This window comes from Hirundo rustica, chromosome 4 (genome assembly GCF_015227805.2).
Source record: "Hirundo rustica isolate bHirRus1 chromosome 4, bHirRus1.pri.v3, whole genome shotgun sequence".
NCBI lineage: Eukaryota > Metazoa > Chordata > Aves > Passeriformes > Hirundinidae > Hirundo > Hirundo rustica.
In genome coordinates, this window is record NC_053453.1 from 57,265,040 (window position 1) to 57,291,245 (window position 26,206).

Sequence of the window (26,206 nt, forward strand, 5' to 3'; positions counted from 1 at the left end):
GGACATCTGGCTTTAGCCATAAGGCTTCTCTGAGCTCTGTAGTGGTATCTGGGGAAAGAGCCTGGAACTCCAATGAAAACTGTGACTCCTCTGCAGGAGTTTCCTTCCTCTTCGCTTACCTTTCTGCGGGAAAAGCACGTACTTACATTGATATTGCAGCCATCAGGGTTTAAAACGGCACAAGGATCAACTTGGCTGCAGCTCAAGCCATCTCCCTCATAGCCAGGTTTGCAAACACAGCTACAGAGACGAGAGGAGGAAGGAGGCGTTACACGTGACAGGACAGCTCTAAAGTACAGTGATTGTTTTCCACTGCAACTTGCTATTTATAGGCAGCTGAAAATCGGTAACCTTGGATTCATGATGCAAGCAGCTCAAGTATGTACGTTATGGATTTTTTCCCAAAATGTTGACTGGGCTAATTGAGTCAAATCAGGGATCTGTTCTCTGCCTATGACACAGAGAGTGAAATTAATTCTGAGCTGATATTGTCATTGCAAAGTTGAGCTAATATATTTATGGACTGGCTATGCTCTTTTCCAGTGACACAGAAGATGGCTCTCTCCCTGAAATGTGTGCAAGACAATGAGCCCCCCTGTTTTCCCTGGGTCCCTCCCCAGGGTTAACCTGTATTGGAGGGAATTACTTAAGCACTCAGGTTCTGCAGCATGCCCCTTTGTGCTTTGTCGTGACTCATTATGCATACACTGTGGCAAGAGGCAAACTTGCTGCATGTGAAGGTGAGCTTGAGGCAGGTGCAGGGCAGCTGAAGCAGTAACAGAGTTTTGTGGCCAGGACTGGGGAACCTGTGCCGAACTCCGCGGTGCTGTGGTGTGCAAAACTTATCTGAGCTGACCAGAGTGAGATATCTATCCTCAAACTGTTGAGAATTTCATTCCTTTTCAACAAGGCTTAAACTCCTAAACCGCTGAGGGGCGATTAGAAATAAGAGCTTCCTAAAAGCCTCTGTAGATGTTGATAGGAAGGGAGGGTTTTAATCAAGGATCAGATCAGTATACAAATACCTTTCAGTGTTAAACATGTAAGGTACAGGGTACTGAGAACTCGTAACTATTATCTTGCAGCTCAAGGCTGATGTGGTGCATGGTAATGCTTATTTGCTGCATAGCAGGATTGCAGTGGCTGCTCTCTGTGCACTGCTGCCAGGGTCTGTTTTGGTCGTGCACATGGGAAGGAGCTGCAGCACAGTGAATATTAATTTGATGCAAGTTACTGCCTTACCTCACTGTGCCATTGCTAAGCTGACAGTCAGCATGTGCATGGCAGAGCTGTAGGGAGGGCTCACAGGGAACAATCTGCTTCTCACAGAGTTTCCCTGTGTATCCAGTTCTGCAGGATCCAGGAAGACAGGTCCCATCGCTGTCAATTCTGTTATCACACTTCCCATAAATGCAGAGGCATTCTACCAGAGATAAATCATAATGTGCAATTCCACAGTGGAAAAAGGCATTTATCCCTTAACAGCATTTTTTATGAATCAGCTCTTCCTATTTTTTCAAGAGGAGGGCTTGTTTGTTAATCATAACTGTAGTTTTTCAGGTATGTTTTATGGATAACTATTTAAAACCTGTTGTATTTTTACACTGCTCTTACCAATGAATTTCAAAGTGCTTCAGAGAAGTAGGAACAAAATGCTATGTCCTAGACTATTAAAGTTATTCATTGCATGACTTTTGCTGTGCTTTCAGTGACAGGGCAAGCCTTTACACACTGAGCCCACAGATCCTAGATTGCACAGTGCTGGGTACACAGACCTATCAGCACTTTACTAGGACTGGGTGGATTAGTGCTGCTGGAGGCACAGCAATGTGCCCAAAAAACTTAGAAGGAAAGCTTTGTGAATTCCAAAGAAATGCCAGTGGTGACTAGTAAAGCAAACACTTATTACTTTGGTGGGACTGGAGCTTAGGAACTACCACCATTTATTATGGGATTTGTGTCTCAGCTTTTGTCCATGTACCTCTGAACCTTCAAGTAAGCTGTGCTTCATGAATGGCAGGCTGCTTCGTAACAAAGGCTAAAAATGGTTTTGTAGATGAAGAATGTATTTATATTTGATGTTGTAGACTCTCAAATGTGTTATGGTTTGGCTCAGTAGGATTAAATCTGTCAGTGCAGAACTATAAGCTATAAAACAGAGCAGAAATTATTCACTAAGGATAGTTAAGTGGCCTAAACATGACTTGTTTGTAGATCTAGTTGTTCTTAGATTACATGTGTTTGTCATTGCAGGCAGAATTTGTTCTGCTGTGGACAATAGCAGATGGGAACAGAATAGTAAAGATTTTCCTTTCAATTACTTGTGTGAGTGAGACAGAAACCAAAAGAACAATAAATTAGTATAAAACAAGCTGTGACCTCTGAAAAAAGTAATTTAGAATATTTACACTGACCCTGGCCTTATGATGTGTCCCTTTGAAATAGGAAATGAAAATACTCCAGGTCCATCTTGCTCTTCCTCCACAGGGGCTGTTTACCAACCAGTTAACTCCTAGCAGATCATCACTGGGGTCCAAAAGAAATAGCCCATGCTCTTGTGCTGAAGCTATAGAGCTGCAGTTACCTTTGTCACACTGAGGTCCATATTTGCCAGGGTCTGAGCAGAACTGGCAGCTCAAGCCTTGAAATGCCTCAGAGCAAACACAAGTCCCGTTTCCATCCAGGCCATCCATACACTGTGATATGGAAGAGAAGTGATTGTTATGTATGAATTCAAACAAATCTTTACCCTAGAAAAGAGACTATATGTGTGTCCATATTTTGTGACTCTGATAGATTCTCAGGAAGAACCCAGTTTTGCTGAAAAAGGTGTATCAAAGCAAAAGCTTTCCTTATGCTTTTTCTTTGGTGTTATACATTCTACATTCCTTTGCGGTTTTTATGTGAGAATAGTGTGCTGGGTCATTACTCTGTGCTATGCAAATAAAAGCATGAGAATGGGCCACTCAGCCTTGCCTGTGTGTTGGAACCCCAGGAACCTGCTGTTTGGACATCTGAGAGGTGACAGATTCAACTTCCCTCCTACGTATGACTGAACCTGAAAGTCATGGCCAACACTGGATGAAGGGGGCAGCCCTGGTGGAGCCCAATATTCCCGTTGTGCAGAAATGCTCCAGGGACCTTTGGGACGCAGCTCATCTTTCCCCCCCATGGAGGGCAGGGTGCTGCTGGATGCTTTGCTTACCTGCCCATTTCCAGAGCACGGTTTGGAGAAACCTCCTGGACATGGTCTGCAGTCAGGGCCAAAGAAGCCTTTGCAACATTTTGGTTCCTGCAAAATAAAGAAAATATCTCCTTTTTCAGTGCCTTAGGGCAGAGGCAGTGAATCTTTATTGTGTTTTGCCCTTCTGGGAAAGGCCTGCAGGGATAACTGTCTCTGAAAAGCCTCGTGTTGAACCAGAACCGGCTCTGCAATGGCCTCATTAAAAACCAGGAATGGCATTGACAGTTCAATAAGGGAATGCAGAGACCACTAGATATTGCCCTTGTTCTTATCAGACTCAGTGTTAGAAGTCCCCATCCTGTCCCCATTTATGAACATGCCAGTGGGATCTGCTCATACTGTGTGCAGTCTCATATTTGCCAGTGGGAGTGCAGTGGAATTAGGATGAAGACAGTATCCTCGGAATCTGAGATCAGGAACCTCAGGATGTTTCGCTCCAGGGAGATGCTATAACAGCCAGACATGCTGCTTTGATCTTTCTCCTTCCCCTTTGCACCAGGGTGGGATTTAGCCACCATGCAGCTCCAAATGGCCCTTTCAGTAGTATCTGTTGTTTTATTTGTGAAATGGCTTCTTGATCCATGTATTTATAAAGAAGACGTGTATTAGAAAATACTCATTTGCATGTGTGATTCAAGAGAACTAGGAATTAGCAAAAGGCTTGCAAAGCTTACAGTTTTCAGACTTATCTGCCTGTCACTAAGTGGTGCTCGTAAAGTGCAGAAGCCTCTTTAGGAGCCCCAGAGGCCGGAATGGTGTAAGTACTTCTCAGGGGCTAATGACTTCTGTAAAAACTAGACTTCCCAAGCAGTAGTTGGGGTGTGATACTTGTGAGTGTTTTCCACTCATTGTTGTCCAATATCATGAGAAGTCCTGGGACAGGAGTGGCTGGGACCAGGAGAGGATGAATTGTCTGGTTCTTCATAGGTGAAGCTGTATGGGAAAATGAATACACCTGGGCTTGGAGCCTCATGTGAAAACTCCTGCATGGCAGAGTTTGAGTGTGCTGTTTTCAATGGCATGTGAAAGCTAATCTGGATTTTCCCTGGTATTTAGCTCTGGATGTACACTAGCTCCTCTCAGCCTGGTGTTGCAGTACATGGAAGCTACGTGGACGTGTCTAAACATCTTTCAACTCCAAAAGGAAAGTTCAGCGTGTATAAGGCAATATTTTGGAAAACCTTTACATACATTTCTCCTTAAGGAGCTGTAATTCTATAGCTTTGCTGTTACATTGCAGGCTCTGGCACAGTCGATTTTTTTGAAAGTTTGGGCGTTCAATAATGCACCTCTGTTTTGAGAAAGGCTGGAACATGCACAAAAGGGGGACAGTAATATTTCTAAGCTACACAGAGTTCTGTGATACAGTTTTAATATCACAGCATAATTTACCTGGAGAACAGAAAGCACCTTGCTGGTATTGCATTTTAAAATTTCATTAGATTATGTATTTTTCACAATATGAACTTTCTTTTCATTGCTTCTGAGTACTGGTTTACAGGACTGCTATCAGTCAATTTTTATAAAATGGGGAATAACATTCTTGTGGTAGCTTGACTTGAATTTTGTATGTGGAGAAATATGCAGCTAAATTTGCATCTCTTAGATACAAAGCAGATGGGAGATCTTCAATCCTTCCTGAACCTGTGTCTGCAGACTGTTACTTCAGGGAGAATGCTTAATCAAAAGGAAACTTCTAACAGATGTGAGGTCTATTTTAAACATATTCAGTTTATTAACTCTCAAAGCATCATCATATTCATTCTCATTCCTCACATCTTCCCTCTGCTGAAATAGGACTTACTCTACCTGAGAAACAAGTAAGAACTTCTGTGAAGTATACAGGGAATTTTGCAACAGCAAACAAAATAATGCTGAAATTATCAGATGATTCAATTATTGCCAAAAAGAGATGAAGGTATCATCTATATCTGTATTTTTATGCGGTCTGCTGTATTCGTATGTGGTTCTTTTGCTCTCTATATTGGGAGAGCAGTGACCAAAATATGGGCATGCCTTCCCCCTGTGCCTTTGGACAACTGGTGAGTCTGATGGGAAACATCACTTAGGATGCGCTGTGCATCCTGGGGACAGGGAGCCAGTGCATATTGTAAACGACCTGCACACATCCTAGATGGAAACAACAGGGATAGGGATTTGAAAAGGCATTATATCAACTGCTGAGGTGCATACTTCTGCAGGATGGTGTACCCTGTAATTTTAAAGTACCTCTGTTTTATGACTTCTAAGTGTTACAGCATGAATCTGGAACCAAAGGGCAGCACCAGGGCTATATCTGTTGGCTCTGATTCTTGAAAAATGGTTGTTCATTTCCACCTTCTCCTTTCCTTCCCCATTTTTCCTTCCCTCACCCCCTTCTTTTAATGAACATGAAGGTTTCTCAGCAGAAGAAAACAAGGACATGAATGCACTGGTGTCCTCTACTCAACTCAGTCCTGTGAGTTAACTAATATTGTCTGAGAGTCTAGTGAAGTCTACACATTTAACTTCTATGAGAATATTTTATTTCTTTCTGGAAAACCACAGATTGGTTGAGTCTAGAATGCAGGCACTGTGAACAGAAATTTGTCTTGTGTATAGGCGGCAAAGAGAAAAACATTTTTTGCTTCTACATCATAGACACTATACTCCATTATGATCCAGTGGTACAAAGATTTTTTTTTTTGTCTTCACCCTTTGGTTGCTTTTCCTGACTAGCTTTATCACCATGTGATAGTGACAGAGGCTGGCAAGTACATTGCTGAGGGGATATAAACTACATTGGCAGTTTTAAAGGTGAATTCTCTGCAAGCTCAACGTGCAGTAACTTCAGAAAAGTTGAACCTTTCAGAGTGTGGATATGGAGTTTGTCAAAGCTATGGTCCTTGTGACTATCGATGTCTTGTTTTTCAATCAAGTTAGCATAAATCCTAGACCCAGAATCTGATGTGTTACATCATTGTGTTTTGTAGACATTTGACAGGAGAATATAAACCTGAATTATGGAATTTCTCCCACAGATTTATCACTGGAGCTGTGGGCAAAGAATCAGGTACTGGTTTGGATTTAGTAGTCCTTCATGTTGTACAGGACTTAAAAAGAATAAAGGACCAGACTTACAAAAGCATTTGTGCAGCAAATAGCTGAGGTACCAATGCCACTACTATGTTTTAAAGGTCTGTGGGTCAGATGTATTTTGGCAAATATGTTTAGACATTATAAAAGCTCTTTTGTAAGCTGCATAGTCATGTCTGAAGCTGATGCTGGGTCTTGCCTTTCTCTGTGTTTCTGAAAATTCCTGTAAGTGCACCTTTGCTCCTTTAGAACTTAAAAATCTGGCTGATTGTTGTGGGCAATATTTCCCCCTGTTGGTGTTGCTCTCCTTGCTGCTCAGTGCCACGGTGTCACCTCCTCAGTCCCTTTGTCCCCCTGGACTGGTCCCAGCCAGGTGTACCTGTTCCCTCCTTTTCCTGAGGATGGAAGTCCGATCTCTCTCTTCTGCCACGCCCCAGCAGAGGACAGACAAGAGTGTCTGCATCTCCAGGCAAGGTCAGATCTGCCTCTTTTCAGTAGTAGATTGATACACTGCCTTTATGGTGAAGTAATTGGAGCACAGAGATATATTCCCATCAAATCTGCCACAGGGGTGATGATCTCTGGGGGAGGGTGGAGCAGGGAACTGGGGTCAGCTGCTCCTTCGGTGCTCCGTGCACCAATTGTCAGAGGTCATCAAAACTGGCTGTAGTCCACACATCAGGCAGGGACTGAGAACCTGTTGTCCCTTCTGTGCTCTTTGTGACATTAAGAATAAGCCCTGCTGTCCTTCAGTGAGGCTCAGGTGCAGCTTTCAACATTTGGATATGGTTACATGGATAAGTATGCATTAGCCTAAAAGTTTCATTTTTAGGGATGCAAAGTTGTTGTAAATGTGTAGATCTACCAGCTCCTACAAGGTTTGTGTCTTTTAACTCTCTTTAAATATCAGTAGTACTTATTAGGTGTTGTTACTCTTGTTTTCATAGAATGATGGAAATGCTAGATGCAGAGTGAAAACTGCAAAAGCCCTTGCTCCTTTGTGTTTTCCTGGCTAGCAGGGCTCTGCTTACATCTTGGAACATATAACTATATTTTTAAATATGCATGAAGGTTTCCAGGCTGACAGAGGTGCCTAACTTAAATTTGGGGAATAATTTTTGTGACCGACAGTGTTTGTTTTGTCTTTAAAAATTTTTTTGTCTGTTGCTTTAGGATTGATTGATGTTGGACATAATTTTTGGTAGGTGTTTGGTAAGGAATTCAGATTATTGGAGTGTTCTAGGTGTGGATTGCTTTTTGCATCAGAGATTGCTGCTTAGAGCTCTGTCTGGTTTATGATTATATTGCACATACAGCACTTTGTAGTTATTGCCAGAGGTAATAGATCTTTACTGCCAGTGTTTTCTTCATTACATTTTGATGCTGTCCAGATCAGCTGGGAACCTCTTTCCAGGCTGTGGTTCTGGACTGTTGTAAGCTAAGACATTAAATGTTTTCCTTTTGTACCGGAACTGTTACTGGCCCAGATACGAGCTTGAACACCGTCCAGAGGCAGCTCGCTGGAGCTGTGCTTACTCCAAGTGAAAAGTTTGGTCTGACATTCGCCCTCTTACCAGAAATAGCATCTGAATGTTACCAAGTAAAGGTCTGTACTGTGTTACCTAAAAGGTTTGCCAAAATCCACCTTTTTAAATATGAGCAGTTTTGTTTCTGAAGGAAAACAGGGCTAGGGGAAATTGTGGCTGCTGAAAATAACATATTTCTAATCTCTAAATATAAAATTATTATGTTAATATTTTACTTTGCTGTTTCCTTTCTCTGCATATTTAGTGAAAAGGAAAATACTGATCTGGAGTAGTTTCACTGAGAAACAGGGAAGAGTTTTCCCCGAGAGCATGACACTTGTATATTCCCACGTACTCCAGATGGTATCCAGGAACTGGAGGAAAGAGTTGGACTGGAGACACAAAGGGTATTTCAAAGGGTTAATGCAACAACTAGATTTTTTAAAAATTATATAGGATGTGTTCATATGATTCCCTCTTTGCAGTCATGCTAGTGACCATTGATACATTTATTTCTAAAAATATCTCTTTCAAATGGATGATATCAGAGAAAGTTAGTAAATTAAAGAGGAAGATGGAATGCCTTGTACAGAAGAGTTGGAGATACAGATTCATTGTGATTCTCTTACCTTTGTGACCTGACTTGTCTCATCACACTGATGTGGTAGGATTGGAACGATTGTGGGTGGGATGAGAACACCCTCAAGGGTATAAATGCGGCCATTTTTTGCAACAATATCGGTTTCTTCCATTTTTGTGCCACTCACTAAGACTTTTCCCTATGAAACAATAAATTATTATTAATAATCAATAGTTTTTAGCTCTTCAGTTTCTGATGGTTTAATTTTAAATGTTTAAGGTTACTTGCTTTTGAATTTGCTGCCTAATTTTAATTATGCTTGTTTATGCAAGAAGCACACATATATTTTGTATTTTCTTGAATATTAATCTTCAACAGAGGTATCTAAAGTTTTTCTATGAATCTGCCCTGTCAGCCTGTGGTAGTGGTGGATAACAGACTGGCCACAATGAGAAGACTACTGATGCCTTCAGGCACTGATTTCAGTGGGTTTAAATGTGCCTTGATGTTCCCTCTGATAGAGGACGAGGGAGAGTGAGAGAGAATCTGGGATGTATCCAAATTCACAGGAGAGAGAAAAAACCTATTCTTTTGGTATTTACTCCTGCAGCTGCTCTGCCCTTACGAGAATTTTGTAGGTGCATCTCTACTCCAGAAGAGAAGGAAGCTAACCTAAAAGAGCATTTGGTTTTGCACAACTACTGAAAAATTAACACTTTAAAAATTGTGTTCACTAGGTATATCAGGATCAGAGACTATAATACTAAAAAGAGAAGAAGAATGTGACAGAATAATTTTAAATATTTTAGATAGATTTTTTTTTTTTTTAAATAAGGCAGATTTTTTTAAATAAGCATGATTGAGGATCAGTCCTGGACTGTGGATAATCATAAGGACAAAACCCCTGTAGGCTGTCCTTATATATCTATCATTTGCTTGGCATCCTTTGTAATATTAATGTTAACAGTAGGTGGGAATGAAAAGTTGAAAATTCCTGCCTCATTATAGCAAGAAATTCCCCAGCTAATGCCTCCCCTTATTCCCTTTTTTATTCCCCCTGCATGCACAGTTGCCTTGATCAGAGTGAGCTGCTCACAGGTGGGGGCTGTGACTTACAGTGCTGGTCCTGTTGAAGTGAATGAACTGCTTTGCCATGGTCCTGATGTGCTCTATTGAGACAAGGCTGGCAACCTCTAGCTGAAATGAACATAAATTGGTTGAGAGAAGCATAACATCATTACTCCTCAAATTCAGACAGATTTCACAAGAAAGACTTCCTTCGGGGTGACAAAATTATCAATGTGGTCAGCCTTGCATTGACAGACCAACTTGTGTAACAAAGTTAGTGTCATTAAATTATGACTGAGTTTGCTGGTTCCTGCATGTAAGGACCTTATTGCTCAAAAGAATATTAATTTTTCTTCCAATTATAGCAATCAGTCTAATTAAAGTTAATACCTGTCTCTAAAAATAGCCCTCTTTGCATCCATAAACCATTGGCGTGGTGCTGGTACCATGAAGGTACACATGATTCTCATGTTCCCTCTGTTCCTCCCCATCCCATTCCTTATGCTGGGAGTGACTACGTCAGATGATTTAAATGGAGCCCTTCATTAAGGATACAGTCTTCTTTCCTTCTTTCCCACAACAGAGACTGGGGTGGGGATGAACTTCCCCCCAGGAAAAACAGGGGGCTTGCTTGGAGGATGAAAAACCAGCTCTTTCTGAAAACCAGAAGACTGATTTTAACAGAATAGGCTCAGAGATAGTTTGATTTCAATGGCAGTAAGTCCTTTTCCTGCTACTCGTGCCTGCAGTCCTGACAGGGGTTCTTGCTCTTGCACTCTGGGCTGGCAGAGCAGCTGTGCTCACCTCAGTGTTGGAGACAATGTGATATCGGACCAGCTCCAGCAACTTCCAGGAACCCTGCCGGTGCAGAAAAGAGCCTGGTTTAGCTCAAAATGAGCCTCAGAAACCCAGTCTGGCTTGTTGGTCAGACATGGGGGTGAGAAACAGCATCACTGGCTGGTATACCAGAAAAGCCCTGGGTCAGTGGGGGTGCTCAGCTTGTGGCAGGCATCCTGGCATCCATGCCCTCACCTTACACCATGTTTTATTTTGATATGGGCCTTCCATGACATGCATGTGTGCTGGGACAGGCAAGAGGTGTCCAGGGGACAGGACACCAATATGCACCTCCTGGGACCCCATCAGCAGTGACTCCCATCCAGTGAGGCCCTTGTGGCAACTTCCCTTGACTGCTCCTACCAAGGGCGATGGATTTCAGGAAAGGTTTTGGGGCTGTGCCATTGTGGCTGTCCAGGCTGTGATGTCTGGGCAAAAGCAGAGGTTTGGGGGCCTGGTGTGGAGGAACATCATCCCTAGATGTGATGGGAGACCCCAGATCCTCTTCCTCTCTAGGTGATGTCTTGATATTTAACTGTTGGAGATGGCTTTCAACCTTGATCATGGGAGCTAATTTAGATGAACTCTGAACAATGCATGTATGCATCTCCTATCTGTCTGCTATCTGAGAAGGATTCACCTTATAGAAAGACTGTACCTCTGCAGAAAGCAGGTAATCCAGAACCTCAGCTTTCATGTTACTCAGAGCCTCGTTACTTGGAACAAAGACTGTGTAAGGCCGGTTGTCCTGCTGTAAATCCATTCCTAGGCCAGTTTTCTGTTTAGGTTTAAAAATAAAAGTGAAATTACATATTAATGTCAACGAACATCTGAAAGTAGCTTTATGTAATTTTTTTTCTGGGTCCTTACCTCTATCAAAGATGTAAATTTGCTGTATCTTCCATTAGCTTGAAGTACTGACATTATGGTTTTCTGAAATAGGATAAAAGTAAGATTTGTTCTAGTTGGGAACATGGAATAAACACCAGTTCTTATGAGGCATTTCTTGACTTACTGTGTGAGTCCCAGCTGTTAGTGAATACATTTCATTTTGGGGGGCTGGTGGTGCTTGGAAGTGACTGAGATGGCAGCATGTTTTTCCTGGTGCTATGCTGGTTTATAGTTAGATTTTGTATTTGTCCTGAAATACAGCTGTGTGTGGGGGGGGGAAGGGTTTTTATCTCTTCATCCCCACTAAAAAAAGGTTGAGGAGTAAAATATTTGACAAATGCAACATAAGGAGGAGAACTTTTAAGCAAGCCTGATAAGCTGGACACCAAAAACCCCAAAGCATTTAAAATCATAATTTTTAAAAATAGTAGCTTTTTAGGGGAAGGAATTGAAACTTTGAATTCAAGTCTTGCCTGGTATCTGTACAGATATCCCTCCTTTTAGGGTGCGATTCTGGAATTCAGTGAAATTCACTGATCATGACTGCAAATTTTCCAAGGAGCCACTCAGATGCAGTGAGAACATCCAAACCCTCCACGGACCAGCTTGGCAGAGGGGTGATGGTCTGTTTTCTGTGGAAACTGTGTCATTACTTTTCACTTTGAATGTTGCTTCTGTGAGTTTATGTGCAATGGCTCAGTAGAGTTTCTTTAGTTTCTGTCAGTCACCCCCCTTCACAGTCATTTAATGTGAAACTATTTCCAGAGAAAGTTTGACATTGCATGGATATAACTTACAGCTCACCTCTTTGCTGCTCTCAAATGTAGGCTCCACGTTGTCCATGGCTTTGTCAATAATGTGCAAAATTCCATTGGAAGCAATAATATCTCCCTGCAAAATTTTTCCCTTCCCCCTTCCTCCTTGGATTCTAATCCTTAATTGATTATCCTGAAAGAAGCCAGGAAATGATTACTGAATTCTTTATTATGAAATGAGAGCAGAGTGAGTACACAGCTTGAAGGCCCTCCTCCTGTTGCCAACACCTGAACAATTTAAATCTGGGGAAGCTAAAGCTTGCTTCCAATGCTTGTCAAGGAGATGGAAAAAATTCCTTTGGATCAGGACCATGTTCTTTTGCTTCAGGACAGCAAAATTCAGAAGAGAAACAGAGAGATGCTCTGAGGGGATTTCAGTGTACCTGAAAGTATTCTGGTGACTGCCAGTAATAAAAATCTGCCAGGAAATGATTTAAAATATTATTTTACTGGAAAGGTCAACTTCTATAAATTTCCTTATATTCTATATATATTTAAAACAATAAAATGTTGCTGATTCTGCACTGTACTGAAGCCTTCAGGAAACAAACAGGGCTCAGACAGCAAGGATACTTTCCTGTTACAAATGGAGTGTGTACTCACTGAACATACAAAATAGATATCTCTGCTCAGATGCCACTGATCTACTGCAAAACATGAGAAGTACTTGATTTCTGCTTCCACATAGGCTCAATCCATCAAGGGACACATAATGGACCAAGAATAATAATTCCAGATTACAAAATCTAGTGTATCATCCATAAAGAACAAGTCTTTTAAACTGTGGAATCAGACTGCCCTCATGTTTACTGACATTAGATAATCAGGGCTAATGATGAACTTTGCTATGTATTTTTCATTAATTGCCGTGTGTTCTATCTCTGCTGAAGACTTCCATTTGCTGCATTGTTCCAAGGCTGCTGATGCTCGGTGGCAAATGGGATCTGCAGCTCAGTCAGTGTTTGCTCCACGTGAGCAGTATTTGCAGGTTCCCTGCGTAAATTCCTCCCCCTGCCACCTCTTGCTTCACCTGGGCTCTCTTAATGCCCACCCCCTGCCCCCCCAGCTGTTGGTCACACCTGCAGATTTAAGATAACTTCATTTTAGCAAACATTTTAGGCCAGTCTGTGTTAGCCTGCCAAGCCACTCACTGCTGATGCATGACTAAAGGAAACTTTTCTTTCGCTGGTTTGAGTGGGAACTTGGATGCCAGTGAGGTTTCAAACTTGAACTCCTTGTAAATGCGTGGCCACAGCTGTAGCTTTTCATAATCCAGTAATTATCTTCACCATGATGTCTCCCTGCAAAAAGAGCTTTCCTACTCCTTGTAAGAGGAACAGAGGGCACTATTCTTTCTGTGGGAGGCTGAAAGGCCACTTACTTTTTCTCCCTTTGACATCTCTCCTGACTTGCCAGTCAGAGTGTATATAACGTTAGCATTTTTCAAGCTACTGGTGTTCAGTTGACCTGCAATAATATGGAGTTTAACGAAGTACTGGGCTTTCTGCTTATTTTTCAGAAGATCCTTTATCTAGAAAAACAGAGGAACAGAGATTTATTTCAATGCAGGCTTTATCTTAAAAAAACCCCAAAACCCAAAAAACCATGGTTAATGTTTTTTGTTCTCTTCAGTTGTTACAGCCTGAAATTACATACTTTGCCCTGAAGCAAGGTGAAGGAATCTGAAAATGAGGAGACCTCTCTTGTTTTCATTTCAGCTCACATCGTACCCTTATGTCCCTACATGAGCAGCAGGTGCCTCCAGAATTGTCCTGGTGTCAGTGGAAGGTGCTACTTACATGTCAGTCTCTTTTTTATTTTTTTCACTAAAGCCATCATATTTTTTTATCCCCCTTATGTAAACTGTGCCTGCAGGCCTTGCTGCTGACAATTCAGATCTTAGTTCGACCCCTGTCTCAACTGAGTGAAAAGGCTTTGAGCATAGTCTGTAAGACAATCCAGAATTTACTTCAGGTGTGACAGCGTTCTACCCTAACTCACCAAATTATTTTGGTTTTTTTTTCAAGAGAGAAAAATGCAGTCTGTAGCTTCTAGATTTAAATGTGACCAGAAGTGTACAAGAGCAAATTATCTGTATCTGCTGAATCAAAACACTTACAACACAGATGATATTTCTGCAGAAGCCAAATCCCCCCCATGTGAAACCTTTTCTCTTGTTTACTTACATTTGTACCTTTGAGTCCCTTGTTTGTCGGTACAAGCACAGTAAATGGTCCCAGAGTGCTCAGCTGCCATTCATAGGTATTTTCTTATGAGAAGAGGGAATAAAAAAAGTTTAAATGCCTATTGAAAAGCACATTCAACAAAGGGACTGTGCAAAGCTGTGAGGGGAGAATAAGCAACAATATTATCTGAATATTAAATATTATTTTAAGATTCCAAAGTCCAAGTCATTAAAGGATGAGAGAGAGATGGAGTGTGAAATCCAGGTACTGCTGCATATTTGACACAAAATGAGGCAAAACGTTCAGGATGCTCCTGGCAGCCTGGATTCTGTGGCATGCAAACCAGAGTAAGAACACAAACCCAGCAGTTTCTTTGGAGATGTGTCCTTACAGGAATACAGCCTTCTGTTTTAAATCAATTCAGTCTCTGTGGGGTGAGAAATACGCTGCTGATAACCAGCTGGTACTGCAAATATCAGCAAGCATAAGACTGGTGATCAAATCTGATGCACTGAAAGTTAATTAGAATTCATTTGCTACCCAGAGGTTATTTCTGTATCCGAGATAGCAGCATGAGAGATGACTGGTAAGGCAGTTGAAGGCATTAAATATTTCTGATATTCAGCTCTTTTTCTAGAGGTGTGGAATCAGAACTGAAAAATCTTTACGGTTGTTACAAGTGTGTTGTACGGAGAATTTATCTCAAAATTAATATGCTGTCCTACAAAACATCTATAAATTATTAGCTTTTGAAAGACATCAGTGTGGAGTGAACATATTGTAAGATAACCTGTGTGGGTAATGTTGAAGCCATTTTAGCTTCTGGCCAGTAGATCATATGGCACACTTATGTCCAAAACTTAACCAAAGAGCATAAAATCTGGGTTGTTGTTAACTCAGTGTGCTGGGCACTTTTCAGACACATGAGGAGAAATGCACAAAGAAACTGCAACTGAACGCTCAGTACTGAGGCGAAGAATACTCATCTTCAGTGCTGAGTATGAAAGTCACTGCCAGGTTTTGACCTTGGCCAGCTCTGGGGGATTCTTATTCTGTTCTGTTCAGGAATTCATGGTCTTTATTTTAATTGCTGGGCTCTGTGGGACTGAGCAAGTGATATTAAACAGAAGGATTTCCCCCCCCCCCCACATTTACAAGTTCAAGTCAAAGACTCAGCTCAATTCTAGCAATGTTTGTTCATTGTTAGGTTGTTCAATTCACAAGATAACTGAGAATGCCAGTATTTCTGATGGACTAATGTGTATCATTCTAGACCAAACCTCATTTGTCCAAAGCAGTGAGGGCAGGGAGAAGGAGTGGGGTAATCCCACTGGTTACACTGTGGGTGGAAACCCACTGTCGATATCAAATGAAGTGTGAGGGGTTGTGGAAGCACGTTTAGCAGTTCTGCCTGGAAGTCCTTGCAGACTGCATTCACGGGGTGAGGAGCAGAGCCTCTGGATGGTCTGAGGGGCTTTGCAGTGGGAGCATGTGGGTCACGCTGTGGGTGGCACTTTCCTGTAGCAGGGGGTGCTGGGGGAAGACAGGGCTGGATCAGCCCCCTGGGCAGAAGCTGGCTCCGCTTGTGTGCAGTTACTCACCCATGAGCAGGAGGCTGGATGTCAGCTTGTCCTGCCACTGTCCTCCCACTTCTGCATTCAGCTCTTGGAGGCGCTCCATGATGTTCCCATAGCACACAAACCCATTCCCCACGGAGCCCCCCTCACACGTGCACCTGTGAAGGGATTGGGATTTTTTTTTTAGCTGTGGCTCTCAATAAACTGGCACCAGTTGTTACCTATGGTTTCTCTGAAAGCATTTTCAGGCAGCCCTGGTGCGTTGCAGTTGATTCTTTGTCTCTTCTGTGAAGTGTGTCAGTGTGTGGGGCAGCCTGATGGCTGCTCACCTGATGTGGTGGACTCCTGTTAGCTGGGCCAGGAGACAGTGGTGTCTGTCTTGCAGGAACTTTGAATAAAGGCTATGTGCAGCCTCTGGTCCCAAAATGTTGTGGTTGCTGGAGCCCAGAAATCCACTGAACCGCCCTGTCTGTGGGTGAGGAGAGGGCACAGCATAAAGGTGTCAGGTGTGACTCTTGGAGCAGGGAGTCTGTTTTGTGAACACCTCACTCATGACATGGGGTTTGGCAGGATTAATGGTAGTTAAAGGAGGTGATTGCAGCTCATCAGTCCTTGGAATACCTGCGTGGGTTTTGTAGAAAAAGTTTTCTCCTTTCAACAAAGAAAAGTGGTGGTTTGTTACCCTGCCCTTTGAGTTTTTTGGGCAATAGTAATTGTACTTTTAACATTATATTTTTTTTTCTGATACAGTGCAAAATCTCCTGCTTTTTTAGGTGTATGTGTTGTTGCTGTCTCTCTTCTGCAAAGAGCATCTCATATGTAACACCCTGTCTGTCTCCGGGGGACTCCAGCCCGTGAGAGGTGCCAGTGATGTGTTCCTGGCCCAGCACTCTGGAGATCTAAAGCAGACTCAAGTCACAGTGCCCATGAGATGGACAGAGAGGCACTGGATTTAATAGTACCCTTCCCAATTAAGTCTGCAGCATGCTCAATATTCATATAATCTCTCTCCACAATGATTCATATCTTTGGATTTTTTTTCCTAATGGCATCACTAGAGAAGGAACATTACTTCATGTCAGCAAAAGATGCCCTTTCTATAATTAACCATTTGCGTCTGCTGGTTATTAAAAACACACACCTGTCACTAACACACCTGTCAGCCTGATGCCAGATGCTCTGCTTTTTCCTGTGTATGGTCTCTGCTGTTGCTGTTTCTCTGCTTGCAGAAATATTATTTGAAAGTCCCCACAAGCCCCTGCGATCTGGGGAGCTGCATACAGGCTCAGAGGAGTGGTGAGATTTTGGCCAAGAGTCTCAAGCTTTGATTCTGATCCTGGGTAAAAATGGCAGTCTAAAAGCATCCTAATTTTTAAGGCTGCTATTCTGAGGATGAATCCACTTCTTTTTAAGGGGATCTCTTGAGCAGAATAGAGCATGACCATGGAGCCTGGATGAAGGGTTTACAGCTGGGAGTGAGGAACAGCTGCCCCTTGGGAACTTGGATGAGCAAATGTTGCTGAATTGCTTCCCTTCCACTTCTAAACAGAGAAGAAAACAACTGAGGCTTCAATGGAGCTGAGAAATAGCATAGTAAAAAAAAAAAAAAAAGAACTACCCCTGAAATACAGCACAAAGAAGATCCAGGTTTCAAAATAAAGCTCTCCTCTCTTTTTCATCCAATGTTCATAAAGAAGCAGGGGGTTAAACATAATAACTTTTTTGGCTATCATTTCTGGGGGCACAGTGGGCTGTAGAAATGCCTGCATAGTTTGAAACTTCTCTCCTGAGGATAATATTGCTCATAACTGAGTGGGAATCCAAGTAACACAGTTGGATTTTCCTTTGCGTGCCAAAGGAAAACATTGAACAATTAGGGATTAGCACTTATTGCATGGGATTGAACCCTTCAACCTGTGTGTTTCCTCACACCTTCTCATGAAGGAATTGACTTTCTGGGAATTGGCTGGGCATGGGGAAGACCAGAAGGATTGGAAAAGATGGGAGCTATCACCACTTCAGCTTACTCAGGGAAGAAAAACTCTTTCTCCCTGGAAGAGGAAAGCTCAGCTTTCTGTCTCCATTTTACCAAAATCCTCTATAATAGGGGTTTGGTTTATGAAGCTAATAATTTCTACATTGAAGACCTAGAGGAAAAATAAGAGTGGGATTAAGAGAGGGAATAATAGAGTTTAACTGCAGCTCTCCTTGGAAACCAGAGAGGTTATGATCTAATATAGAGTGTAATTCTGCACTGGTTGGAGCTTCATAGCTTCTGGGCAAGGCTGAACATGATTACTGTGCTGAAGCAACACTATAGAAAGTGTCAGCACTCACTCAGGAAAGATCTACATAAGATCATGATTTTTGAGGAGGTTGCTGTGTTATATTCACAAATCCAGTGTTTGGGTTTTTTACATATTTGAGAGATTTATTCCTGTACAAATAATTTGGTTCTGGAGAAAATAGAACTGTCTGTGTGGGAAAAGCTAATAGCACAACTACCTTCTTGAAAAAACAAACCAAAACAAAAATAGAAAGAAAGCAATGCAGTTTTGTGGCCTCTGTTATAGCCTTGTGTTTTAGAAAACAAACACAAACAAAACCCAAGAAAGCCATCCCAAATATATTTAAAATCTAAGATGCAGCCAAAATACAGTCTGTCACCTACCAAACTCTATTTATTTTGCCCATGTCTACAAATCAATGTTTTTCTTTGTAAAGTTCCTCTTTCATATATGGATTTTCCTTAACTCAAGTTTTATTTCAATCCCAGTCCATTATTTTTTTTATTTTTTTGCCATTAAATATCATTAAATGAATGATACGCAGAGAATTTTAATTGTTCTTTCCATCCCCAGTAATACATTTTTAATTTTCCCATTCTAAAATTCCCAAAACTTTCTCAGCTTTCGAAATTTGTTTTACAATGGTGAAACAACAACTAATCAGGGAAGAAAGCTCCTGATTTGGAATTTTATTTCAAAATTCCAATGGATGGTGTGCAGTATGGTAGTACTCTGTACTAAGTGTGAGTCTATAGAAAGCAGTTCAAGTAGCACAGTAGGCTGTAGAAGAGAACTAGGGGATTTTCTAGATAAATTTGTTTGAAATGCACAATAACTTATGCAGAAGTGATTCTGACATTACCCTGCAAGGGAAAGCTGCATGATGACACAAGGACTGGCAATAAGGATACTCTCTCCTGAGTTAATGCTTTCTGTCTATGCATCTATGTGATAATTTGTTCCTAATTTACAAACACTGGCCTGTATTATCCTTCATGTTCAAGCTCTCAGCTCCCAAAAACTCTTATTTCAGGCACTGCTCTTTAACCCAGTACCTGCCATCACTGGGTGATAGAAACACATAAGGCAAATTCTGTGGTTTAAGAGAACTTTGTAGAGTTCAGTGCCATTTGTGCCTTTTTCCTAATGTCTGTGTAGCATATTTCTGTACAGGAAGAGCCAGATCTGCCAGAGGTTTTGCAGTTTTCCATCTGCTTGACTTGAGGTTTTAAGGAATCTGCTGGGGTTGGTGTTGCTTTCACAGCTTGGGGAGCAGAATCCCTGGTGGTATCTGTATTAGTATACTCAGAAGAGGCAGGTTTCCAGTGCTATCCCACAATTAATGCTGATTAATTTTCAACATGCTGCCTGGCGTGTTTCTGGCCCACACCAAGTAGCATTTTCCCTGGCATTGCCCAGGCACAGTTGAAGGGACAGAATGTGCCAGGGACTGCTGCCAAGAGGCAGTTACTCTGTTTTGGAAGAGACTTTAGCTGTGAGACAGACAATACTGCTTGCCCTGAGGAAGAGAAAAGGGGTTTTGGTCCCTTTTATTTACTAGTGTAGAAATGACCTCTGAGTGATTTAAAAATAAAACTCAATAGGTATTAGCAAATGGCCTGATGAAATCTAACACTGTGTTAATTGGCTGACCCTAACCCCATTAAATCTTGTGATTTGTCCTTGATAAAGAAGCCATTAAAGATAACTTCAGGAGGTGTCCATCCACAGGATTTGTTTTAGCAGAACATTTACTAGGGAAGGAGAGAGAAACCGTGTGAAAGTTTCATAAGCAAAAAGACTCACGCAATCTGTCCCGGTGCAACTGTTAAGCATTTGGCTTTTTTATGACAGGTGTTGTTTGTTTCACAGACGTCCTTCATGCTGCAGCCTTTCCCAGGTACAAAGTTGGTATAATGCTCCTTGCATTCACAGTGGGACTAAATCAAAAGAATGTGAGAAGGGAGAGAAAATTAGCTGTGAACAAATTGTGGATTTCAGCATAATTTCTGGAACTAGGGGTTGAACACCGCGTCTTGGTCAATCAACTTGTGAGTCCAACACAAATATAAAGCTTAGATTTGTACACACCAGCCTGTGTTTCAGACATATGCGCTTCACTGAGACGTGACCATGAACTGCAAAACAACCCTGAATGACCAAGTCCCTTTTTGGCTCTTCAGGGTGTCCAAGCAAACCAGGCCTTTTGAAGTGTTGCTTTTTCGATGGTGCGAGTTTTACGCACAGAAATTAGAGCCAGTTCCCAACATCATGAATAATATGCAGTCTTTGTAAAGCGCTGCTCATTGGTTGTTTTCAAAGACTCAGACTGCTTCTTTCCTAAATAAACTAAATTTAGGCATGTATATGTTGTACAAGTGTAAGGACTCTGCTGGTTCTACAAGTCCCCTGTGGTCAAAGAGACAAAATATAACTGGGAGATGAGTTATTTCAATGCCTCCATTTTGGGGAGGCAAATCAGAGCCAAAATAACCCCAGAAAAAAACAACACTGTTGCCCTTCCTATTTTCGGAGGGGAGCTAAAAGGACTCCCTCCTGGTCAACAGCAGGGCTTGTGGTAAAGCTAGGAATAGTGTTTGATTTCCTTGAGAGCTGTTTCCATACTCTCAAGTCTTCTTTTTGGAGAGGAAGCGCTATTTCTTCTTGGGCAGTTACACTGACCTTTCCTGGACCGTCATAGATGCAAATGCTGGACTGTGCAGGGCAGCTCCCGTGTGCTGCCTGACAAGGGTCTGCGGGCAGGCAGATTTGACCATCCCCTGTGTAACCTCCTCGACAGGCGCATTTGTGCAGATTTGGCCCGAGGTAAACGCAGTCGGCATTAGGATCGCAGACGTTTTTGGAGCACGGGTTGATAGCTTGTGAAGAAAGAAGTGAAGTAAATGAATCATTGCCCGCAGCTCTAAAACTGGAGACAAGGATTTACCAGAGCACCTCCATGCCAAACAAAGCCTGGGCAGACTAAACTTTTCATAACAGCCAAGTCTGAAGTACTGTGGCTGCATGGAGATGGAAGGGAGGAATGTGTTTATGCTAAAGTAGCAACCAACTGTTTGCTTTTGAGCAGAAATGATCCCTTAACTTGGCAAATTGAGTTATAAACAGTTTAAAGCATGTAACAGTGCTCATTAAAATATAATAACTATTTCCTTGTTCTCTGGTGGATTTTAACTAGAGAAGGTCAGGTGGGAGGTGTGAGGTCTGTGCAAGCTTTAAGCACGTATTAGATTAGCTGGAAAATATTTCTCAATACAATAGGCCTTCGCTGTTTTCTTTCCGGTAGTTAAACAATATAATGTCATCAGTTCAGCTGCGTGGAAAACTGTCCAGCAAGTGCTTTAGTATTCCACACTCTTCTACTTTCAGGATTGCACTAGAAGCTCACTAGTTATTTCCATGAACCATTTTTTTGAGGCAATAGCATTGCTTGTTCTTTTTCAAAATCAAGCAGTGCTTGGAGAACATCTTGTCACACCTTTGTGTCCAGGTTACGTTATAGTTAAGCACACATTGTATCTAGAAGATGGCATGCCCTGGACTCACCTAAAAAGTGGTGCTTCTCACTGTTTTCTCCTCTTTTCCTCCCTTTCTTTCTCAGCTGGGACTGATCTGAGCCAACCTCTTCTAAATTGTGCTTCCAGCATCAGATTAAACAATATTCTTTGTTGCAATTGGTTTAGAAAGAAGAACTGGTACCATAAGACATAAAGTGAGTAGGAAAGAGAAAGTCTGGGCTCTTATACAGTTAATTTGGACACTCAATGGCAAGTTGAGGAATCTATAAAGACACCTCTAAGGTAGAGTTTACCTCTAGCTGACCTGCTGTTAGCTTTGTTTCATGAAGAATGGGAAAGCTAAAATGAACTTTACTTGCCTGTGGAGTTTGTGTTACTGATGGAACTGAGCTGCTGCATGATGGATGCTCAGTCAATATAATCCCTTGATTGCTGTTGTTGATTTTTATGGAAGCAATCTATGACACTGAACTGTAGCAAGCAAAGGGATATGGCAGCAGTGGATTTGTAAGCACTGATGACCCAGTATCCACTTTATGTATTTCAAGGGGATTTCCTAGCTTTAGTCTGATTGCATGGATTGTAACTTGCTACCAGTTGGATGGATGGGCTTCTGAAGCACATTTTAGGATTTTGTTTCACCCTGAAGGAATCCAGTTTGTACAGAATATGAGCCCAAGAAAAATCAGATAGTGAGATGTGGCTCAAAAGCCCATTCCATATCTGAACTGTAACACTAGTGGTGGTGTATTCAAAGAACTGGGGCAGACATGGAAATTACTCACGTTCACATCGTGTACCGTCCCCGTGGAAGCTGGGCAGACACGTGCATTGCAGCTGTTTTCCATCCTCACCTGAGGCAGCACACCTGGAGTTTGCAGGGCACCGCAGCACCTCGCACTCGGCTATGGCTGAGGGACAGAGGGGGACAGGTTAAGCTGCGCCTGCACGCTGTGTGAGGCTTTGAGGTTCAGTGAACCTTTGGTTGCTCTTGTACGACTAACATGAGACCAACTCGTCCTTACCAGTTCTACCTCTATCATAGCTGTTGAATGCATCTCATATGGGAAATCTTACTTACGCTGATCACAGCGGAGCCCCTTGTATCCGGACAAGCAAGTGCATCTTCCATCCCCTGTAATGCCACTGTTGCATACTCCATGAATGCAGTCACAGACTGTAGGGAGAAATGGATTAGCTTTACTGAACCATCATGGTGTTTGGAAACACACTGTTAGTCGTTGCTCATAGCAAGGTGTGTGTCCCAGCCAGCAGCTTTGGCCAAACCAGGCTCTGACCTGAGTTCCTGAACTTAGGGGCTTCTGTTACTGAGGCAATCACTGCTTGCAGTTGTGTATGTCAGTAAATAACACAAGAATTTTTGAAGGCTGTTAAGAGCTCGGGGTCTGAAAATCTGCAGGACACTCACTGTAAACACCAATCTTAACTTGTCACTAATGCCATAAAACTTGCAAAATTTGACTAAGAGTTTGAAGCCAAAATTGGACATAATGTGTAACATAGAACTCTTTAATAACAGTTAAGCTATTGTTTGTTTTTGCTTCAACTCTGTATCTCTCAAGTACCTCAAGAAGAGATGACTTTTGTGACTTTTTTTTTTACCCCTCCCTAAACAGAATTTATTTAGTTAAAAGCGTAATTAATCACTGTGGAGGTCTCAGACTTCTATCTTCATATAGTCTCTCATTTCTGGTTATATTCTGATTATGAACTCAGTGACAATATGCACACAAGATGATGCAGTCACAGTCCAGACAACTGTGAGACCCATGTATAAATAATTTTTGAGGTCTTAAATATACTGCAGAAGCTTTATAGTTATAACTCTTTGAATTATGGCAGTGATTAGAAAGGCCTTTTAAAAAAGGTCAGAAAAGTCTAAAAGAGGCACAGAAATGTATTGCTGAGTTCATGTTTAAGCTGCAGTGATGTAGCATATCATCTTCCCCTTAAAAACATAGCTTATGTTCATGCAAATCACCTGTACTAATTAATTTATAACTCTCTACCTATGTTAATAGTCATAATATAAAAGCCAGGAATGTCTAAGGTATTACTGAAAAGCAGTTAGCCATAAATGAACATTGTTTATATTTTATTTATTTTAGAACACTTGGAGGAGCTCGAACATCTGAAAGGTTAAGTGTAAAATATAGCTTAAATTGATATGTAATTGAATCCTCCAGTAACTTCTTGGAAAAGAATTATGCTCATGATATTAAATTCATTCACATACCCTATTTTCATGAAAATGCATGTTTTCAGTTACATTTCTATGTATCAACACTGGCATCCAGTGGACAGCTGGTGGAAAATGGGCTTTTGAGCCAGCAGTGGTGCAGGATTAGTGTAGAAAGGGCAACACAGATTATTTAAATTGAGACCATTTGTGACTCCTTAAAAGTAACATTATGTCGATCTTGAGGGACGAAAAGGAGTTTTACTTTGAGATAAGCAACTATTGCCACTTAAGAATAAGAGGGTTTTAAAATTTTTTTTCAGGCAGTTTTCTGGTTTTCAAGTGTAATTTTCAGGAAGGGTCAGGAAGGTAAAATAACCATTAAAAAAAGACCATTAAAAAGCAGGCAAAAGTGGAAAATGTTATATGCATACATACACTGGTGGTGCATAAACATTTTAAAAAGTGTACAGTTTTAATTGCTCCGTCAGACTTCCACTTCTGATGGATGTATGGCTAATTAATGAATTCATCAATCACCCAAACCCCAAAACTAGAGTGAACACATCCTTTTCCACACTTTTGACACAATTGTATATTTCCCTGGCACAGAATAGAGCAAAGAGCTCTCTTTCCTTTCCCCGTTATGCCCTCTGAGGCAGACAGCAGCTCTTACTGGGAACTCCTTGGGTCCTCTACTCATTTCACTGTGATTTCTTAGAGTCTGAATACAGCTTCCGCTCCCTTCTTTTCCCTAATCAAATAAAGCAAGTTGAATATTACCTGATGTGCAGTCAGGACCAAATAAATTGTCTTCAGAACATTTTTCACAGGCTGTCCCACCAAACCCTTTCTGTGAATTACACAATGGAAATCAAAACTTAAGTTTCTCATCTATCTCTGCACAGATACATGCATAGCAGGCTGAAAACAGCATCTTTTGCTGCCAAAAGAAAATATCAAGACAGTTTCAATCAATAGCTACCACAATCTAGAAAACATTGTCCTTTGAACAATCTTGCCCCCACAAATTTTTAAAAAATAATTCATAGATCTTCAAATCAGATATTCTGAATATCAAGGTAACAATGAAGTACAGTAATCAAGCCTAATGTCCAAATCAGGCTTACACTTGTTGGGTTGTATTTTCTGGATACTTCTGCCTCTGTCTCTTTTTCACATGTCCCCAGAAGAGGATTTTTGATGTAAAGACGAATCAGTAGAGGGGGAGGTAGAAAAAGTTAATTTGAATTGTTTATTAAAAATCTATTTGCCTGAGGTTAAGCACTGCATGTTGCACTGTCAGCAAAAGAACAATGTATGGAGAGTATAGCCCCACGTAGAAGTACTTTCTATTTAGGGCAAAAAGCCACAACTAATAGCACAATAAACAAAAAAATAAAAATAGAAGAACTCGAAACACCTGTCTCAGGAAGGCAAGAAGAAAGAACTTTTTAATAATTTCACCTGAACATGCTCAAGTCTGTAGAAATAATACTGTGAAGATTAGTGCAATCCAAGCAAAAAAATGAACTCCAAGCTGATTATGTCTACTGTTTCTGGAATACTTTTCTTTAATGTACTTATACAGTGGAACATGCATTATTTTTCAGCACAGCTTACATCTTATAGTTGTCATTTTTTTTTTTTTTTTTTCGTACAAAAGAAGGGACATACCTGACAAGTGCATGTTCCATTCCCAGTTATGCCCTGTGAACAGTGTCCTCTCCCATTGCATGGTGATGCAGCTCCTCCTGGACATGCTGGAAATGACAGTGTTTAAGCCATCAGTCACCTTGCTCTGGCCCCTGTGCTCCCCTTGCACTACAGGTGACCACCTTGGCAGCTGCAGGGTTTTGGGCCAAACAGGGACTCTGGGGACAGCTGCTGTTTTGCAGCTGCCTGAATCTCTTCACTAGAGTTTTAGCATCAGCAGAGACCATCACCCTCTCCTGTCTGGGAACTTAGGCTAGGAATTGTAGTCAAAGGATTGAACAAAATATAATTCTCTTATTCTATGGTTCTACCGTATGGTTTTTTCCCTGCTGATCCACCTCTGTCTGCCACATCCTAAGCTGTTGGCTTTTCTGGTACAAGTGGAGATTGCCTGACCACTCCTGTGTGTTGATATAACTCTGATGGATTGATAATTTGTTGTCAGGATTTTATTTGATGCTAAGTTAGAGTTTGGTATGCCTTCCCCCCCCGCCCCCCCCCCCCCCCAAAAAAAAAAAAGCATTTGCTTTACATGGGAAATTTATTCTTTTCCCTGATACCTCCATGAGACTGTGATAATTGATCCACACGATCTTGGAAATTGAAATATTTAGATATCTCATGACCAAATCCTGTCCAGTGGGCTGTGGTCACTAATCAAACTTGT

The 26,206-nt window shown here is 41.5% G+C and overlaps 1 protein-coding gene and 1 long non-coding RNA gene across 4 annotated transcripts in view; one reads left to right on the plus strand and one right to left on the minus strand.

Moving 5' to 3' along the window:
• The window catches only part of LOC120751699 (uncharacterized), a 47,479-nt gene extending 30,112 nt beyond the window's left edge, over positions 1-17,367 (plus strand). Inside the window, exon 3 of one of the 3 annotated variants that reach the window (XR_009207751.1) lies at positions 17,213-17,367. This is a non-coding gene — a long non-coding RNA (uncharacterized LOC120751699). Of the gene's footprint in view, positions 1-2,995; positions 3,239-16,572; positions 16,843-17,212 lie in introns of those variants that run through there. The other 2 variants (XR_005700516.2, XR_005700517.2) reach the window with 2 other exon arrangements.
• STAB2 (stabilin 2) overlaps positions 1-26,206 on the minus strand; it is a 74,661-nt gene that overhangs the window by 41,810 nt on the left and 6,645 nt on the right. Inside the window, 19 exon segments of the mRNA XM_040061955.1 lie at positions 147-240; positions 1,243-1,423; positions 2,585-2,696; positions 3,206-3,292; positions 8,475-8,624; positions 9,542-9,622; positions 10,298-10,351; positions 10,989-11,108; positions 11,201-11,263; positions 12,026-12,169; positions 13,418-13,567; positions 14,223-14,305; positions 15,824-15,957; positions 19,894-20,027; positions 20,770-20,966; positions 22,409-22,534; positions 22,705-22,800; positions 24,607-24,676; positions 25,501-25,586. Coding sequence (XP_039917889.1) covers positions 147-240; positions 1,243-1,423; positions 2,585-2,696; positions 3,206-3,292; positions 8,475-8,624; positions 9,542-9,622; positions 10,298-10,351; positions 10,989-11,108; positions 11,201-11,263; positions 12,026-12,169; positions 13,418-13,567; positions 14,223-14,305; positions 15,824-15,957; positions 19,894-20,027; positions 20,770-20,966; positions 22,409-22,534; positions 22,705-22,800; positions 24,607-24,676; positions 25,501-25,586 — 2,162 coding nt within the window.